Consider the following 19,009-nt stretch of genomic DNA (forward strand, 5'->3'; position numbering starts at 1 on the left):
CCATTTTCTGTCTTCACCGCCTGCTGTACCTGCATGCCAACCTTCAATGACTGATGTACCATGACATCCAGGTCTCGTTGCACCTCCCCTTTTCCTAATCTGTCACCATTCAAAGAATATTCTGCCTTTCTGTTTTTGCCACCAAAGTGGATAACTTCACATTTATTACATTCAAACAGCACCATTCGTGTCCTGGACGTATGCCATAACAATCCTCAACTGATGAATTACCCTTTGAAGAGCGCTCCCTGTTATATAGGCAATTGCAGCAACACTGCTTGCAAGACCCCACAAGCGGGAGCAAGCTGTTTGAGCAAGGTGAACGTGTTTTGGTTGGTGGTGGTTTGATTCAGTCGTGTCTGGTCAGGGCACAGATAAAAACTCCTTGCTCTTCTTCCAATAGCACCGCGGGATCTCTTTCGCCCACTTGAACAGCCGATGGGACCTCGGTTTAACGTCTCACGCAAAGCACTTCCGGCAGTGCAGCACTCCCTTCAGCACTGCAGCGGAGTGTCGGCCTAGAGCACGGGTCCAAATCCTGGACGGGAGATCGAACCCACAACCTTACGACTTAAAGGTGAGAGTGTGAGCAATTGAGCCAAGCTGCCATTTTGTACCAGTAAGGAATAAGGAGGCCCCTTCTCTGCTCCGAATCTGCTGGTCCTATGTTTTGATGTTTGTTCCTTGAGCCTTAAGATGTTACCCCTTATGGGGTGGGTGGGAAGTAGCGGGGCGGAATTTGCTGGAATTCTTTGAGGATGTAATTAACAGGGTGGATAAAGGGGAACCAGTGGATGTGGTGTATTTAGATTTCCAGAAGGCATTTGACAAGGTGCCACATAAAAGGTTACTGCATAAGATAAAAGTTTACGGAGTTGGGGGTAATATATTAGCATGGATAGAGGATTCGCTAACTAACAGAAAACAGAGAGTCGGGATAAATGGTTCATTCTCTGGTTGGCAATCAGTAACTAGTGGGGTGCCACAGGGATTTGTGCTGGGACCCCAACTATTTACAATCTATATTAACGACTTGGAAGAAGGGACTGAGTGTAACGTAACCAAGTTTACTGACGATACAAAGATGGGAGGAAAAACAATGTGTGAGGAGGACACAAAAAATCTGTAAAAGGACACAGACAGGCTCAGTGAGTGGGCAAAAATTTGTCAGATGGAGTATAATGTTGGAAAGTGTGAGGTCATGCACTTTGGCAGAAAAAAAATCAAAGAGCAAGTTATTATTTAAATGGAGAAAGATTGCAAAGTGCTGCAGTACAGCGGGACCTGGGGGTACTTGTGCATGAAACACAAAAGGATAGTATGCAAGTACAGCAAGTGATCAGGAAGGCCAATGGTATCTTGGTCTTTATTGCAAAGGGGATGGAGTATAAAAGCAGGGAAGTCTTGCTACAGTTATACAGGGTATTGATGAGGCCACACCTGGAATACTGCGTGCAGTTTTGGTTTCCATATTTACGAAAGGATATACTTGCTCTGGAGGCAGTTCAGAGAAGGTTCACTCGGTTGATTCCGGAGATGAGGGGGGTTGACTTATGAGGAAAAATTGAGGAGGTTGGGCCTCTACTCATTGGAATTCAGAAGAATGAGAGGTGATCTTATTGAAACATATAAGATGATGAAGGGGCTTGACAAGGTGGATGCAGAGAGGATGTTTCCACTGATGGGGAAGACTATAACTCGGGAGCATTATCTTAGAATCCGGGGTCGAACATTTAAAACAGATGTGAAGGAATTTCTTCTCTGAGGGATGCAAATCTGTAGAAGTTGCTGCCTCGGAGAGTTGCAGAAGCTGGGACATTGAATATATTTAAGACTGAGAGAGACAGTTTCTTAACCGATAAGGGATTAAGCGATTAAGGGGAGCGGGCAGGCAAGTGGACCTGAGTCCATGATCGGATCAGCCATGATCGTATTAAATGGTGGAGCAGGCTCGAGGGGCCGAATGGGCCGTCACCTGCTCCTATTTCTTATGTTATGTTTTTGTGTAAGGTGTGGGGTGGGGGAGAGGAGTTTATAACTAGGGAGCCACTAATATAAGATAAGTCACCAATAAATGCAAAAGGGAAACTTCTTTACCCAGAGAGCGGTGAGAATGTGGAACTCGTTGGGAAGGATGTCAAAGCTCCGGCGAGGATAGAGAGGAGGTTTGGCAGGATGATGCCAGGGATGAGGGAGATCAGTTATGTGGAGAGGCTGGGATTGTTCTCCTCAGAGCAGAGATAGTTGAGGGGAGACCTAATAGGTATGCGGAGCTCCTTCATGGTAAACGAGCCAAAGGAGGACAGCGGAAACGTTATAAGAACACTCTCAAAGCCTCGCTGGTCAAGTGCGACATCACCACTGACACCTGGGAGACCCTGGCCGCAGACCGCCCGAGGTGGAGAAAGTCCATCCAGGAGGGCGTCGAGCTCTTCGAGTCTCAATGCAAAGAGCGTGAAGAGGCCAAGCGCAGGCAGCTGAAGGAGCGCGCGGCAAACCGGCCCCGCCGACGACCCCTTCCCCCGACGAATGTCTGTCCCACCTGTAACAGGGTCTGTGGCTCTCGTATCGGACTGTTCAGCCATCAACTGGGCCTTTATACACTGGAGTTTAGAAGGATGAGAGGGGATCTCATAGAAACGTATAAGATTCTGACGGGACGGGACAGGTTAGATGCGGGAAGAATGTTCCTGAATGTTGGGGAAGTCCAGAGCCAGGGGACACAGTCTTTAGGATAAGGGGTAGGCCATTTAGGACCGAGATGAGGAGAAACTTCTTCACGCAGAGAGTTGTTAACCTGTGGAATTCTCTACCACAGAGAGTTGTTGATGCCAGTTCATTGGATATATTCAAGACGGTGTTAGATGTGGCCCTTACGGCTAACGGGATCAAGGGGCATGGAGAGAAAGCAGGAGTGGGGTACTGAGGTGAATGGACAGTCATGATATTGAATGGCGGTGCAGGCTCGAATGGCCTACTCCCGCACCTATTTTCTGTGTTTCTATGTCTAAAGAACTCACTTTGGGAGTGGAAGCAAGCCCTCCTCGATTCCAAGGGACTACCTACGATGATGAATCAGAATTTTGAGGGTTTGATAGAGAAAGTAGGGGAGAAACTTTCCTTTGGCAAATGGGTTGGTGACCAGAGGTCCTAGCTGTAACATAATTGGCAAAAAGACTAGAGGGAAATTGAAAAATGTCTTCACACAGAGGGTTAAGAAGATCTGGAACGCACTGCCTGAAAGTGTGGTGGAATGAGAGACCATAGGCACTTTGAGGGCAACTGGACATGTACCCGAAGAGGACTAATTTGTGGGGTTAAGCTGGGGAGTGGAGCGAGTTGGGCAGCTCTTTTGAAAAACCGGCACAGGTACGAAGGGCCAACTGGCAGCCTCCTTGCGCTGTGATTCTATGATTTGGCGGAGTGATTCAGGCAAATAGCTTGGATGTGTTTAAGGGACATGAGGGAGAAAGGAATATGCTGATGGGGTGAGATGTAGTTGGGGTGGGAAGAGGCTGGAGTGAAGCGTAAAACACCGGCACGCACCCTTGCTATGTCATTTTGATTTGGGTAGAAGGGTGACCTTTTCATGGTGTGATTGTTGTTATAAATCGAGAGCGACAAAGCTTGCTATCTTTTGCTTTGTCCAAAAAGTGCTTTGAGCTCTGGCGTAGTGGAAGAGGCGAGGGCCCAGGGGCAGCACGGGCCCAGCCCACACTGTGTGCGATATGTGCGCGCACTAGGTCCGTGCAGCAGAGCTGGTCTCCAGTCGTCCTGGTTAACCCTTGCCCCTGGACCAAGACCTAGCTCTGTCGAGCCCCGTGTGGTGGCTGGTGTGCAACGGTCACCCCACGTTAAAAAAAATCCACCCACAGGCATCTTCCACCCTTCACGATGTAGTTCGGGACCTAGGTTCTTCGTTGAAACACCTGTGAACTCATCCCTTTTTGGTGTGGCAGCAAGTCATCCTCGATACGAGGGACTGCCTATGATGATAAGAAAGAAAGACTTGCATTTATATAGCGCCTTTCACGACCACCAGACGTCCCAAAGCCCTTTACAGCCAAATAGGTACTTTTTTGGAGTGTAGTCAATTGTAATGTGAGAAATGTGGCAGCCAATTTGTGCACAGCAAGCTCCCACAAACAGCAATGTGATAATGACCAGATAAACCGTTTTAGTGATGTTGATTGAGGGATAAATATTGGCCGCACGACCACCGGGGAGAACTCCCGTGCTCTTCTTCGAAATAGTGCCGTGGAATCTTTTATATCCACCCAGAGAGAGCAGGCGGAGCCTCGGTTTAACGTCTCATCCGCAAGATGGCACCTCCGACAGTGCAGCAGTCCCTCAGCACGGTACTGGAGTGTTGGCCTCGATTTATGTGCTCTCGTTCCTGGAGTGGGACTTGAACCCACAACCTTGCCACTCCGAGGAGAAAGTGCTGCCCACTGAGCCACAGCTGGCACCCCTTAAGTACTGGTGGGTACATGGCTCTGTAATGGTGGCAACAAACCTGTATGTACACGAATCTTTGAAGGTAGTGGGGACAAGTTGGGAAGGCTGTTTTTATAACCACAAAGCAAACGGAATCCAAAGCTTTAATAATAGAGGCACAGAGTACAAAAGCAAGGAACTTACGCCAAGTTGGGCCTCAGCTGCAATATTGTGTTCAATTCTGGGCGCTGCGTTTCAGGAGGATGTCAAGGTTTTGGAGAGGGTGCAGAGGGGATTTAGTGGAATGTCATTCATTTAGTTCATTTTTTTTTAGAAGTCTTGGCGAGTTACTGCAGTGCAGCCACGGTGTGCCGGTGGTGAAGGGATGTTTAAGGTGGTGGATGGGGTGCCGATCAAGCGGGCTGTTTTGTCCTGGATGGTGTCGAGCTTCTTGAGTGTTGTTGGAGCTGCGCTCCTAGGCAAGTGGAGAGTATCCCATCACACTCCTGACTTGTGCTTTGTGGATGACGCAATGGCTTTGGGGAGTCAGGAGGTGAGAGACTCGCCGCAGACTACCCAGCCTCTGACCTGCTCTTGTTGCCACAGTATTTATGTGGCTGGTCCAGTCAATGGTGACCCCCAGGATGTTGATGGTGGGGGATTTGGCGATGGTAATGCCATTGAATGTCAAAGGGCGGTGGTTAGACTCTCGCTTGTTGGAGATGGTCATTGCCTGGCACTTGTGTGGTGCGAATGTTCCTTGCCACTTATCAGCCCAAGCCTGAATGTTGTCCAAGTCTTGCTGTGAACACCAGGCCCTCAAATCTACCACCAAGCTCATGGTCTACAGGGCTGCAGTAATACCCGCCCTCCTATATGGATCTGAGGCATGGACGATGTATAGAAGGCACCTCAAGCTGTTTGAGAATTACCACCAACGATGTCTCCGCAAGATCCTGCAAAAATCCCCTGGGAGGGCAGGCGCACCAACATCAGTATCCTCGTCCAGGCTAACATCCCCAGCATTGAAGCACTGACCGCACTCGATCAGCTTCGCTGGGTAGGCCACACATTTCGCATGCCAGATACGAGATTCCCTAAGCAAATGCTTTATGTGTAGCTTCCTTCATGGTAAACGAGCCAAAGGTGGGCAGTGGAAGCGTTACAAGGACACCCTCCAAGCCTCCTTGGTAAAGTGCGACATCACCACTGACACCTGGGAGACCCTGGCTGAAGACCGCCCGCGGTGGAGAAAGTGCATCTGGGAGGGCGTTGAGCTCTTCGAGTCTCAACGCAAAGAGCATGAAGAGGCCAAGCGCAGGCAGCGGAAGGAGCGTGCGGCAAACCAGCCCCACCCACCCCTTCCCTCGACGAATGTCTGTTCCACCTGTGACGGGGTCTGTGGCTCTCGTATTGGACTGTTCAGTCACCTAAGAACTCACTTTGGGAGTGGAAGCAAGTCTTCCTAGATTCCGAGGGACTGCCGATGAAGATGCGGGCACGGACTGTTTCGTTATCTAAGGAGTTGCGAATGGCACTGAACATTGTGCAGTCATCAGCGAACATCCCCATTTCTGACCTTATGATGGAGGGAAGGTCATTGATGAAGCAGCTGAAGATGGTTGGGCCTAGGACACTGTCCTGAGAAACTCCTGCAGCGATGTCCTGGGGCTGTGATGGTATCCTTGTGTTCAAGTGTCCCTCCGTGGCCTCGCCACCCCTTCCATCTCTGCAACCTCCTCTCGATCTGTAAACCTCACCGAGATCTCTGCGCTTCTCCAATCCTGGCCTCTTGCACCTCCCCAATTTCCATCGCTCCGCCATTTGTGGCCGTGCCTTCAGCTGCCTGGGCCCTAAACTCTGGCATTTCCTCCCTAAACCCCTCCGTCTCTCTCGCGCCTCCTTTTTAAGATGCTCCTTAAAACCTACCTCTTTGACCGAGCTTTTCGTCGCCTGTCCGAATATTTCCTTACGTGACTCTGCCGATGTTCTTTTAACTGATTTACGTTCGTGAAGGGCTTTGAGTTGTTAATGACGCTATATAAATGCAACAGGTTTTTGTAGTCGCGACCTGCCTTGACTGACGAAGTATATTGAAGATTGTATATGTTTCTCTGCCTAGTCGACGCCCTCTCCTGTGCCGTTGCAAGAACAAATGTAATCTTCAGTGCAGTGGGTTGGAGGGCGGGGTATAATTAGGCCAAGGCATGCACACACAATACGGTCTCCATTTCAAAGTCTACCTGGTGTCTTTACACAACACTTGCATCCGACATCGCTCCGAGTTCAGTTGCAAAATGCAGGGAGCAGAGGAGTCTCTCTGGCATCAGCCGACTGGCTCGGAGTTGCGAAACAGACACGCTACAGCATCACCACTGGTTGGAGAGTGTCATTACAGCGTGACTTGTTTACATGGACAAGTTCCATTCTAAATCTGGCCAAGTTGACCTGGATGAGCGACAGCAGAAAGTAAGGTTTGTTGGGAATATCTCAGATTAATTTTTTTTAAAACAGATTATAGATGAATGTGCATTTTATGACTGCTGTTCAGGAGGGAGTTCGGCCCTATAATCTAATCAACTTATGTGATTTAACCTGGGGGAGAAAAGGTTGAACCATTTATAACTGGTATCTTAACTTAGATTAGATTACCGTCTATAAATGGTGCATGTTTTTCTGTGGGTGGAATTTGCTTCTGTTCTGTGCACTGATTCTCTGTGTGTGTCTCTGTGTGTGTGTGTCTCTGTGTGTGTGTGTGTCTCTGTGTGTGTGTGTCTCTGTGTGTGTGTGTCTCTGTGTGTGTGTGTGTCTCTGTGTGTGTGTGTGTCTCTGTGTGTGTGTCTCTGTGTGTGTGTGTGTCTGTGTGTGTGTGTGTGTCTCTGTGTGTGTGTGTGTCTCTCTGTCTCTGTGTGTGTCTCTGTGTGTGTCTCTGTGTGTGTCTCTGTGTGTGTCTCTGTGTGTGTCTCTGTGTGTGTCTCTGTGTGTGTCTCTGTGTCTCGCTCTCTGTGTGTCTCGCTCTCTCTCTCTCTGCGTCTCTCTCTCTCTCTCTGCGTCTCTCTCTCTCTCTCTGCGTCTCTCTCTCTCTCTCTGCGTCTCTCTCTCTCTCTCTGCGTCTCTCTCTCTCTCTCTGCGTCTCTCTCTCTCTCTCTCTCTCTGCGTCTCTCTCTCTCTCTCTGCGTCTCTCTCTCTCTCTCTGCGTCTCTCTCTCTCTCTCTGCGTCTCTCTCTCTCTCTCTGCGTCTCTCTCTCTCTCTCTGCGTCTCTCTCTCTCTCTCTCTGCGTCTCTCTCTCTCTCTCTCTCTGCGTCTCTCTCTCTCTCTCTCTGCGTCTCTCTCTCTCTCTCTGCGTCTCTCTCTCTCTCTCTCTGCGTCTCTCTCTCTCTCTCTCTCTCTCTCTCTCTCTCTCTCTCTCTCTCTCTCTCTCTCTCTGTCTCCCTCCCCTAAGGGAGCGCCGCTCTGTCGGAGATGTCATCTTTTGCATGCGACGTTAAATGAAGGCTACGCCTCTTTCCTAATGTGATTCAAGGGCCACTGTTGGAAGACGATGAAGGGGAATTCTCCCCAGTGTCCTGCCTGACCTTTATCCCTCAAACAACACCTAAAGCAGATGATCCGGTTATTTAATTCACCACTATTATGTGGAGCTTGCTGTGCACAAATGACCTGCTGCGTTCCCGACAGTACAGTCGTGACCACACTTCAAACAAGGTGCTTCGTCGCTGGTGAAAGGGCTTTGAGACACCTGAGTTTGGTGAATGATGCTATAGAAGTCTGTTCTTTTTCCTGATCACCCACCTCCACCTCCCTCCCCATATCAGCGCACGTAGCTTTCAGCAGAGCCACATGTATGAATCACTGGCTTGTCCTCGCCTACCCATCCTGCTCCAACTGCACGACTCTGCAGCACCTCCCAACGCTGTTGTTACAACAGCGAGTGCTGACCTGGCATCGAGATGTGAGGAAGCTGCATTGTCTCTTGCTCAGCTGGCACGAAATCGGCAGTTTAGCTGTTTGCAATACAGAAATGTGTGTGTCGTGAAGGGGGAATTGTTCCCAAAGCCTCCGGACTCACTAAAAAGAAAGAAACACTTGGATTCATATCGCAGTTGCGCGACCACTGGATGTCTCAAAGCACTTTACAACCACTTTTTGGAGTGTGGTCACTGTTGTAATGTGGGAAACGCGGCAGCCAATTTGTGCACAAGCAAGCTCCCACACACAGCAACGTGATACTGACCAGATCATCTGTTTTTTTTGCTATGTTTATTGAGATAAATATTGGCCAGGACACCGGGAATAACTCCCTGCTCTTCTTTGAAATAGTGCCATGGGATCTTTTACGTCCCCCTGAGAGCAGACGGGGCCTTGGTTTATCGTTCCATCTGAAAGCCAGCACCTCCGACAGTGCGGCGCCCCCTCAGCGCCGCCCCCCCTCCGACAGTGCGACGCCCCCTCAGTGCCGCCCTGGAGTGTCGGCCTAGTTTTTTTTTGTGTGCTTGAGTCCCTGACTCCGAGGTGTGAGAGTGCTGCCCACTGAGCCACAGCTGACACCAGTGCAGCAACACTTGCTGCTGAACTTCTCGCCCACTGGCTTCCTCCCACAAGAACAGGCGGAGGTCATTCAGCCCCTCGAGGCTGCTCTGCCGTTCGATGAGATCACGTCTGATCTATGCCTTAGCTGCATCTACCTGCCTTGCATTCGTAACCCTTCAGACCCTTGCCAAACAGTTTTGACATTTTCAATTGACACCCAGCCTGAAACACACTTTGTGGGAAGTGAGTTCCAGATTCCCACTAACCCTTTGTGTGAAGAAACATAGAAACATAGAAAATAGGTGCAGGGGTAGGCCATTCGGCCCTTCTAGCCTGCACCGCCATTCAATGAGTTCATGGCTGAACATGCAACTTCAGTACCCCATTCCTGCTTTCTCGCCATACCCCTTGATCCCCCGAGTAGTAAGGACTTCATCTAACTTCCTGACATCATCCCTGAGTGGGCAAGCTTTATTAAGGTTGCGTCCCCTTGTTCTGGACCCCTGCCACCACAGGAAATAGATTTTCTCTCTCTACCCTATCAACTCCTTCAATCATCTTAAAACACCTCAATTAGATCATCCCTTAATCGTCTATGCTTAAGGCAGTGCCGAATCTCGTTGTCAATGTCTGCTCTTGCTTATAAGAGGCACCCGAGGTATGGGAAATGGTCCACGATGACGCACCAACGTAAGCGTCCTCGACCAGGCCAACATCTCCAGCATCGAAGCACTGACCACACGCGATCAGCTCCGCTGGGCAGGGCCACATTGTTCGCAGGCCAGGTACGAGACTCCCAAAGCAAGCGCTCTACTCGGAACTCCTTCACAGCAAACAAGCCAAAGGTGGGCAGAGGAAACGTTACAAGGGACCACCCTCAAAGCCTCCCTGATATAAAGTGCAACATCCCCACCGACACCTGGGAGTCCCTGGCCCAGAGACCAGTCGGCCCCTAAGTGGAGGAAGTGCATCCGGGAGGGCGCTGAGCACCTCGAGTCTCGTCGCCGAGAGCGTGCGGAAACCAAGCGCAGGCAGCGGAAGGAGCGTGCGGCAAACCAGTCCCACCCTCCCCTTCCCTCAACCACTGTCTGTCCCACCTGTGACAGGGACTCTGGTTCCTGTATTGGACTGTTCAGCCACCTAAGGACTCATGTTAAGAGTGGAAGCAAGTCTTCCTCGATTCCGAGGGACTGCCCATGATGATGATGCTTAAGGGAATACCAGCGTAGTCTGTGCAACCGGTTCTCATAATTTAACCCATTTAGCCCCCGGTATAATTCTTATGAATCTGCACCACACCCTCCAAAGCCAATATACTCGGTGCCGTGTCCAGAACTGAACGCAGTGCTCTCAATAACCCAGGTTGAGACAGGAGCGTGAGGAGGCTCACGGGTGGGCAGTGCAAGACAAGAAATAACTTGCGTTTTCTGCAGTGCCTCGCATGGCGATTTGACTAAAGGTTACAAAGTCACGGCGTTGCAGCATAATCGATGTGCCTCGTCCTTAGAGGCTGTAACACAGGAAGGGTCTTGCAACATTTCCTTAATATCCTGGTGTGTGTTTAACAGAGGAAGGAGAGCTCTTTATAGTTGGACGTGTTTCTATTGTGTTCTCTCGCTTTCAATTTCTCTTCTCTATTTTCTCTCTCTCTTTCTCCCTCCCTCTACTCTTTCCCTCTCTCCCCCTCTCTTCTCTCAAAGGGGCTCTTGAGATGCTGTGATCTAATGGTACCAGGGATGAGGGACTTCAGTTACGTGGAGAGACTGGAGAAGCTGGGGCTGTTCTCCTTAAAGTGGAGAAACATAGAAAATAGTTGCAGGAACAGGCCATTCGGCCCTTCGAGCCTGCACCACCATTCAATATGATCATGGCTGATCATGCAACTTCTCTCCATACCCCCTGATCCCTTTAGTCCTAAGGGCCACATCTAACTCCCTTTTGAATATATCTAATGAACTGGCTTCAACAACATTTTGTGGTCGAGAATTCCACAGGTTCACCACTCTCTGGGTGAAGAAGTTTCTCCTCATCTCAGACTAAATGGCTTACCCCTTCTCCTGAGACTGTGACCCCTGGTTCTGGACTTCCCCAAACATCGGGAACATTCTTCCTGCATCTAACCTGTCCAGTCTCGTCAGAATTTTATGTTTCTATGAGATCCCCTCTCATTCTTCTAAATTCCAGTGAATACAAGCCTAGTCGATCCAGTCTTTTTTCATATGTCGGTCCTGCCATCCCGGGAATCGGTCTGGTGAACCTTCGCTGCACTCCCTCAATAGCAAGAATGTCCTTCCTCAGATTAGGAGACCAAAACTGTACACAATATTCAAGGTGTGGCCTCACCAAGGCCCTGTACAACTGCAGCAAGATCTCCCTGCTCCTATACTCAAATCCTCTCGTTATGAAGGCCAACATAACATTTGCCGCCTTCACCGCCTGCTGTACCTGCATGCCAACTTTCAATGACTGATGAACCATGACACCCAGGTCTTGTTGCACCTCCCCTTTTCCTAATCTTCCACCATTCAAATATTCTGCCTTCCTGTTTTTGCCACCAAAGTGGATAACCTCACATTTATCCACATTATACTGCATCTGCCATGCATTTGCCCACTTACCTAACCTGTCCAAGTCACCCTGCAGCCTCTTAGTATCCTCCTCACAGCTCACACTGCTACCCAACTTAGTGTCATCTGCAAACTTGGAGATATTACGTTCAATTCCTTCGTCTAAATCATTAATGTATATTGTAAATAGCTGGGGTCCCAGCACTGAGCCCTGTGGCACCCCACTAGTCACTGCCTGAGAAGGTTAAGAGAAGATTTAATAGAGGGGTTCAAAGTCATGAATGGTTTGTGTTCAGAGTAAATCAGGCGAAACAGCTCCCAGTGTCGGAGGGTGGGTAACCAGAGGGACACAGATTTAAGGCGATTGGGAACAGAACCAGAAGGGGAGATGAGGAGAATGTTGTTACGCAGAGAATTGTTGTGATCGGGAACGCGATGCCTGAAAGGGCGGTGGAAGCAGAGTCAATAGTGACTTTCAAACCGGGAATTGGATCAATACTTGACGGGGAAAATTTACAAGGCTGCGGGGAAAGAGCGGGGGCAGTGGGATTCATTGGATCACTCTTTCAAAGAGCAGGCACGATGGGCCGAATGGCCTCCTTCTGTGCAGTATCGTTCTGTGATTAAACAGAACGTGTCTGAGCTTTGATCTCTCGCTCGCTATTGTTAGCACTTCCAACAGTCTGATTCTGATGTCTGAGTGGGTCAATAAAACCAAGCTGACTTTGATTTTCTTTCCCCCTTCCCTATCTATTTCTGTCTCAGTCAGGGACAAGGCCAGAGGTTAATCTCTAACAGAAGCCGGGATCAATAAAGACCTTGTGATAACCGTATAGCAGCCACTGGTCATCGCGCTTCAATCACAAGGGTTGTTGTTGGAGCATGCGTGCAGAGTAGGAAAAGAAAGACTTGCATTTATATAGGGCCTTTCGCAACCACCGACCATCTCGGAGCGCTTTACAGCCAATGAAGTACTTTTGGAATGCAGCACCTGTTGTAATGTGGGAAACGCGGCAGCCAACGTACGCACAGCAAGCTCCCACAAACAGCAATGTGATGAGCAGATAATCTGTTTTTTTTGTTATGCTGATTGAGGGATAAATATTGGCCAGGACACCGGGGATAACTCCCCCTGCTGCTCTTCGAAATGGTGACCTGGGATCTTTTGCGTCTCGGCACTGCCCCTCCGGCAGTGCGCTGCTCCCTCGGCGCCGCCCCTCCGGCAGTGCGGCGCTCCCTCGGCCCGGCCCTGCCCCTCCGGCGTGGCACGGTGCTCCCTCGGCCCGGCCCTGCCCCTCCGGCGTGGCACGGTGCTCCCTCGGCCCGGCCCTACCCCTCCGGCGTGGCGCGGTGCTCCCTCGGCCCTGCCCTGCCCCTCCGGCGTGGCACGGTGCTCCCTCGGCCCGGCCCTACCCCTCCGGCGTGGCACGGTGCTCCCTCGGCCCTGCCCCTCCGGCGTGGCACGGTGCTCCCTCGGCCCTGCCCCTCCGGCGTGGCACTCCCTCGGCCCGGCCCTGCCCCTCCGGCGTGGCGCGGTGCTCCCTCGGCCCTGCCCCTCCGGCGTGGCACGGTGCTCCCTTGGCCCGGCCCTGCCCCTCCGGCAGTGCGGCGCTCCCTTGGCCCGGCCCTGCCCCTCCGGCGCGGCGCTCCCTCGGCCCGGCCCTGCCCCTCCGGCGTGGCACGGTGCTCCCTCGGCCCGGCCCTGCCCCTCCGGCGTGGCACGGTGCTCCCTCGGCCCGGCCCTGCCCCTCCGGCGTGGCACGGTGCTCCCTCGGCCCGGCCCTGCCCCTCCGTCGTGGCGCGGTGCTCCCTCGGCCCTGCCCCTCCGGCGTGGCGCGGTGCTCCCTCGGCCCGGCCCTGCCCCTCCGGCGTGGCACGGTGCTCCCTCGGCGCCGCCCCTCCGGCGTGGCACTCCCTCGGCCCGGCCCTGCCCCTCCGGCGTGGCACGGTGCTCCCTCGGCGCCGCCGCTCCGGCGTGGCGCTCCCTCGGCCCGGCCCGGCCCTGCCCCTCCGGCGTGGCACGGTGCTCCCTCGGCCCGGCCCTGCCCCTCCGGCGTGGCACGGTGCTCCCTCGGCCCGGCCCTGCCCCTCCGGCGTGGCACGCTGCTCCCTCGGCCCGGCCCTGCCCCTCCGGCGTGGCGCGGTGCTCCCTCGGCCCGGCCCTGCCCCTCCGGCGTGGCGCGGTGCTCCCTCGGCCCGGCCCTGCCCCTCCGGCGTGGCACGGTGCTCCCTCGGCGCCGCCCCTCCGGCGTGGCACGGTGCTCCCTCGGCGCCGCCCCTCCGGCGTGGCACGGTGCTCCCTCGGCGCCGCCCCTCCGGCGTGGCACGGTGCTCCCTCGGCGCCGCCCCTCCGGCGTGGCACGGTGCTCCCTCGGCGCCGCCCCTCCGGCGTGGCACGGTGCTCCCTCGGCGCCGCCCCTCCGGCGTGGCACGGTGCTCCCTCGGCCCGGCTCTGCCCCTCCGGCGTGGCACGGTGCTCCCTCGGCCCGGCTCTGCCCCTCCGGCGTGGCACGGTGCTCCCTCGGCCCGGCCCTGCCCCTCCGGCGTGGCACGGTGCTCCCTCGGCCCGGCCCTGCCCCTCCGGCGTGGCACGGTGCTCCCTCGGCCCGGCCCTGCCCCTCCGGCGTGGCACGGTGCTCCCTCGGCGCCGCCCCTCCGGCGTGGCACGGTGCTCCCTCGGCGCCGCCCCTCCGGCGTGGCACGGTGCTCCCTCGGCGCCGCCCCTCCGGCGTGGCACGGTGCTCCCTCGGCCCGGCCCTACCCCTCCGGCGTGGCACGGTGCTCCCTCGGCCCGGCTCTGCCCCTCCGGCGTGGCACGGTGCTCCCTCGGCCCGGCTCTGCCCCTCCGGCGTGGCACGGTGCTCCCTCGGCCCGGCCCTGCCCCTGCCCCTCCGGCGTGGCACGGTGCTCCCTCGGCGCCGCCCCTCCGGCAGTGCGGCGTTCCCTCGGCGCTGCATTGTCGGCCTAGATGTTTGTGCTCAAGTTCCTGGAATGGGACTGGAACCCACAACCTTCTGTCTCCGGAGAGTGTACTGCCCAGTGAGCCACAGCTGATGCTGGGAGAGAACAGGGAGGCTTTTTATTGCACGTTGGTGTTTGATTTTTAAAAATAACGGCGTGACTCCTGACAACGACCTGGAAGTTGTGCAAATTTATAAAATCATGTTCACAACGGCTCGTTGCAGTTGAGAGCCCTTAATCAACCAAGCTTGGTAGAAAACCATTTTTAAGCGGACAGTAATTAGCATCGCCCTCTACACTAATCTGTCCTTTCTTGGGACCTGAAACTTCTGAAAATAATTTCCCTCCCTCCAACTTCCCTTTATTGAGTATGTAAACACTGTTGTTGACTCCACGAGGCAGGGGTATGGCACTTGAACTGTACAGACTGTAGTCCTTGCAGCTTCTGAAGTGAGGCCGCCAAGAGGTGAGCTCCCTTTTATACTGGGTCACCTGCAGTGTGCAGGTGACCCTTCGGTCTCCAGCAGCAGCACCCTCTGGTGTACAGGTAAGGTATATTCAGGGTCAAGGTACATTCAGGTCGAGTGTTAGAGTATCATTACATCATTGGCATGCATACATAACACTCGTCCTCCGACAATCTGCAGGTGTTTAAAAGCTGAACTTGCTCTCGCCACCATTACCCAGTCTTCTCGACCTCTGGTATCGTGGCCCTTTGCTCTTCACCCCCCCCCCCCCGCATTGTCGATTTAAAAACAATTAACCTATTTTGCTGCCTGTCGGGGGCTGACCACACGGGAACTGTTGTGGGGGGAGAGGCATGAATTCGGGCCCAGGGGCAGCACGGGCCAGCCCACACTGCGATATGTGTGTGCACTAGGTCCGTGCAGCAGAGCTGGTCTCCAGTCGTCTTGGGTAATCCTGGCCACTGGACCAAGACCTAGCTCTGTCGAGCCCGTGTATTGGCTGGTGTGCAACGGCCACCACACGTATTTTTTTTTAAATCCACGTGCAGGCATCTTCCACCCTTCAGGATGTAGTTCGGGATCTGGAATATTAGGTCCTTCAAATGAAACACCTGTGAACTCATCCTTTTTTGGCGTGGAAACAAGTCATCCTCGCTTTGAGGGGCTGCCTATGAAGATGATGTCGGGGGTGCGGTGATGGAGTATAAAAGCAGGGAAGTCCTGCTGCAACGGTTACAGGGTATTGGTGAGGCCACACCTGGAGTACTGCGTGCAGTTTTGGTCTCCGTATTTAAGGAAGGATATACTTGCATTGGAGGCAGTTCAGAGAAGGTTCACCCGGTTGATTCCTGAGATGAGGGGGTTGTCTTAAGAAGAAAGGTTGAGGAGGTTGGGCCTGTACACATTGGAGTTTAGAAGAATGAGAGATGATCTTATTGAAACGTAATATTTTGAGGAGGGTGGGTGCAGAGAGGATGTTTCCCCTCGTGGGGGAAATCTAGAACTAGGGGACATAGTTTCAGAATAAGGGGCTGCACATTTAAGACGGAGATGAGGAGGAATTTCTTCTCTGAGGGTTGTAAATCTGTGGAATTCTCTGCCCCAGAGAGCTGTGGAGGCTGGGACATTGAATATATTTAAGGTGGAGCTTGACAGATTCTTGAACGACAGGGGCTTAAGGGTTACGGGGTGCATGCAGAAAACTGGAGTTGAGGTCGAAGATCAGCCGTGGCCTTATAAAATGGCGGAGCAGGCTCGAGGGGCCGAATGGCCTACTCCTATTTCTTATATTTAAAATTTTTTGTCCCCTGCGAGAAGCACCTTGGGATGTTTCGCGACGTTGAAGGCGCTCAATAAATACTTGTGCTCATGTTCTTAAATGTCTGATCAGAAGCACTGAGGCAGATCACAATCCCGTTTCAGACAAGTGGCTCATACCTGAATAAATTCTACAAGCCGCACAATTGATAAATGAAACGACAACAAATGATCAAGATTTTTTTTTTTAAAATCCGCTGCTTTATTCTTCATTTTTGGCATGTCCGGCAGCAACAAATCAAAAAAGCCGCTGGAACTGCGCATGCACAGCGACTTCTGGGTCGTTGGCAGCCGCCGTCTCCCTTTTACCTGAGCGGGACGTTAAAGATAATAGCTTATTGGCTGATCTCTCTCTCTCCCTCATCCAGCAGCAACTTGTGTAGTGAAACGTCCCAAGCACTCCTCAGGAGCGTGATGTTTGGATAGAAAATAGGTGCAGGAGTAGGCCATTTTTTGAGGATGTAACGAGTCGAGTGGACAAAGGAGAACCAGTGGATGTGGTGTATTTGGACTTTCAAAAGGCTTTTGACAAGGTCCCACACAAGAGATTGGTGTACAAAATCAAAGCACGTGGTATTGGGGTAATGTACTGACGTGGATAGAGAACTGGTTGGCAGACAGGAAGCAGAGTTGGGGTAAACAGGTCATTTTCGGAATGACAGGCTGTGACTAGTGGGGTGCCGCAGGGCTCAGTGCTGGGACCCCAGCTATTTACAATACTTACGGCTAAAGGGGTATAGAGAGAAAGCAGGGAAGGGGTACTGAGGTGAATGAGAGAGAGCCATGATCTTATTGAATGGTGGTGCAGGCTCGAAGGGCCGAATGGCCTACTTCACCTATTTTCTATGTTTCTATTTGTCCCTTGGAGCCTGCACCACCACGTAATATGATCATGGCTGATCATGCAACTTCAGTACCCCATTCCTGCTTTCTCTCCATATCCCTCGATCCCTTTAGCCGCAAGGGCCACATCTAACTCCCTTTTGAATATATCCAACGAACTGGCCTCAACAACTTTCTGTGGTAGAGAATTCCACAGGTTCACCAATCTCTGGGTGAAAAAGTTTCTCCTCATCTCGGTCCTAAATGGCATACCCCTTATCCTTAGACTGTGACCCCTGGTTCTGGACTTCCCCAACATCGGGAACATTCTTCCTGCATCTAACCTGTCCAATCCCGTCAGAATTTTATATGTTTCTATGAGATTCCCTCTCATTCTTCTAAATTCCAGTTAATATAAGCCTAGTCGATCCAGTCTCTCCTCATATGTCGGCCCTGCCATCCCGGGAATCAGTCTGGTGAACCTTTGCTGCACTCCCTCAATAACAAGAATGCCCTTCCTCAGATTAGGAGACCAAAACTGTATACAATACTCCAGGTGTGGCCTCACCAAGGCCCTGTACAACTGCAGCAAGACCTCCCTGCTCTAGGTGACCTAAAGCTTGGTCAAAGAGGTAGGTTTTAATGAGCGTCTTGAAGGAGGAGTGTGTGTGCTTGGGAGTGGTTTAGGGAGGGACTTGCAGCGCTGGGCGCGGGCAAGCCTCCGAGATCTCTGCGTTCCTCCAATTCTGGCCTCCTGCCCATCCTCGATTTTAATCGCTTCACCATCGGTGCCTTGAGCTTCTGGGCCCTAAGCTCTGGAATCCCCTCCCTAAACCTCTGTACCCCTCTCTCCTTTTAAGACACTCTTTAAAACCTACCTCTTTAACCAAGCTTTTGGTCATGAACCCTAATATCTCCTTATGTGGCTCAGTATCAAATTTCATTTGATAATCGCTCCTGTGAAGCACCTTGGGACATTTTACTACGTTAAAGGTGCAATACCAATTCAAGTTGTTGTTGAATCAATTGAAGGAATAAACTTGCAGTTATACAACGCTTTTTAACAACCTCGGGACGTCCCAAGGGGTTTTTACAGCCAACGACGTACATTTCATTCATTCATTTGGAATCGAGGAAGACTTGCTTCCACTCTTAACTGAGTCCTGTGGTGGCTGAACAGTTCAATATGAGAGCCACGGTCCCTGTCACAGGTGGGACAGACAGACGTTGAGGGAAGGGGAGGGTGGGACTGGTTTGCCGCACGCTCCTTCCGCTGCCTGCGCTTGGTTTCTGCACGCTCTCGGCGACGAGACTCGAGGTGCTCAGCGCCCTCCCGGATGCACTTCCTCCACTTAGGGCGGACTGGTCTTTGGCCAGGGACTCCCAGGTGTCGGTGGGGATGCTGCACTTTATATCAGGGAGGCTTTGAGGGTGGTCCCTTGTAACGTTTCCTCTGCCCACCTTTGGCTTGTTTGCCGTGAAGGAGTTCCGAGTAGAGCGCTTGCTTTGGGAGTCTCGTGTCGGGGCATGCAGACAATGTGGCCTACCCAGCGGAGCTAGTCGAGTGCGGTCAGTGCTTCGATGCTGGGGATGTTGGGCCTGGTCGAGGACGCTAACGTTGGTGCGTCTGTCCTCCCAAGGGATTTGTAGGATCTTGTAGAGATATCGTTGGTGATATTTCTCCAGCGACTTGAGGTGTCTACCGTACATGGTCCATGTCTCTGAGCCATATAGGAAGGCGGGTATTACTACAGCCCTGTGTACCATGAGCTTGGTGGTGGATTTGAGGGCCTGGTCTTCAAACACTCTTTTCCTCAGGCGACCGAAGGCTGCACTGGAGGCGGTGTTGTATCTCGTCGTCAATGTCTGCCCTTGTTGATGGGAGGCCCCCGCTGTTCTGTCTGAAT

At 52.5% G+C, this 19,009-nt stretch overlaps 1 protein-coding gene across 6 annotated transcripts in view; it reads left to right on the forward strand.

The window, feature by feature from the left end:
- Nucleotides 1–19,009, forward strand: part of LOC139242033 (autism susceptibility gene 2 protein-like) — a 162,013-nt gene that overhangs the window by 52,229 nt on the left and 90,775 nt on the right. For 5 of the 6 annotated variants that reach the window (XM_070870167.1, XM_070870166.1, XM_070870164.1 and 2 more), the window contains exon 2: nucleotides 404–577. The exons of the other annotated variant lie outside the window; for it this stretch is intronic. In XM_070870167.1, coding sequence (XP_070726268.1) covers nucleotides 404–577 — 174 coding nt within the window. The remainder of the gene's footprint in view (nucleotides 1–403; nucleotides 578–19,009) is intronic. 6 annotated transcript variants of the gene reach the window in all.

This window comes from Pristiophorus japonicus, unplaced genomic scaffold (assembly GCF_044704955.1).
Source record: "Pristiophorus japonicus isolate sPriJap1 unplaced genomic scaffold, sPriJap1.hap1 HAP1_SCAFFOLD_118, whole genome shotgun sequence".
Lineage (NCBI taxonomy): Eukaryota > Metazoa > Chordata > Chondrichthyes > Pristiophoridae > Pristiophorus > Pristiophorus japonicus.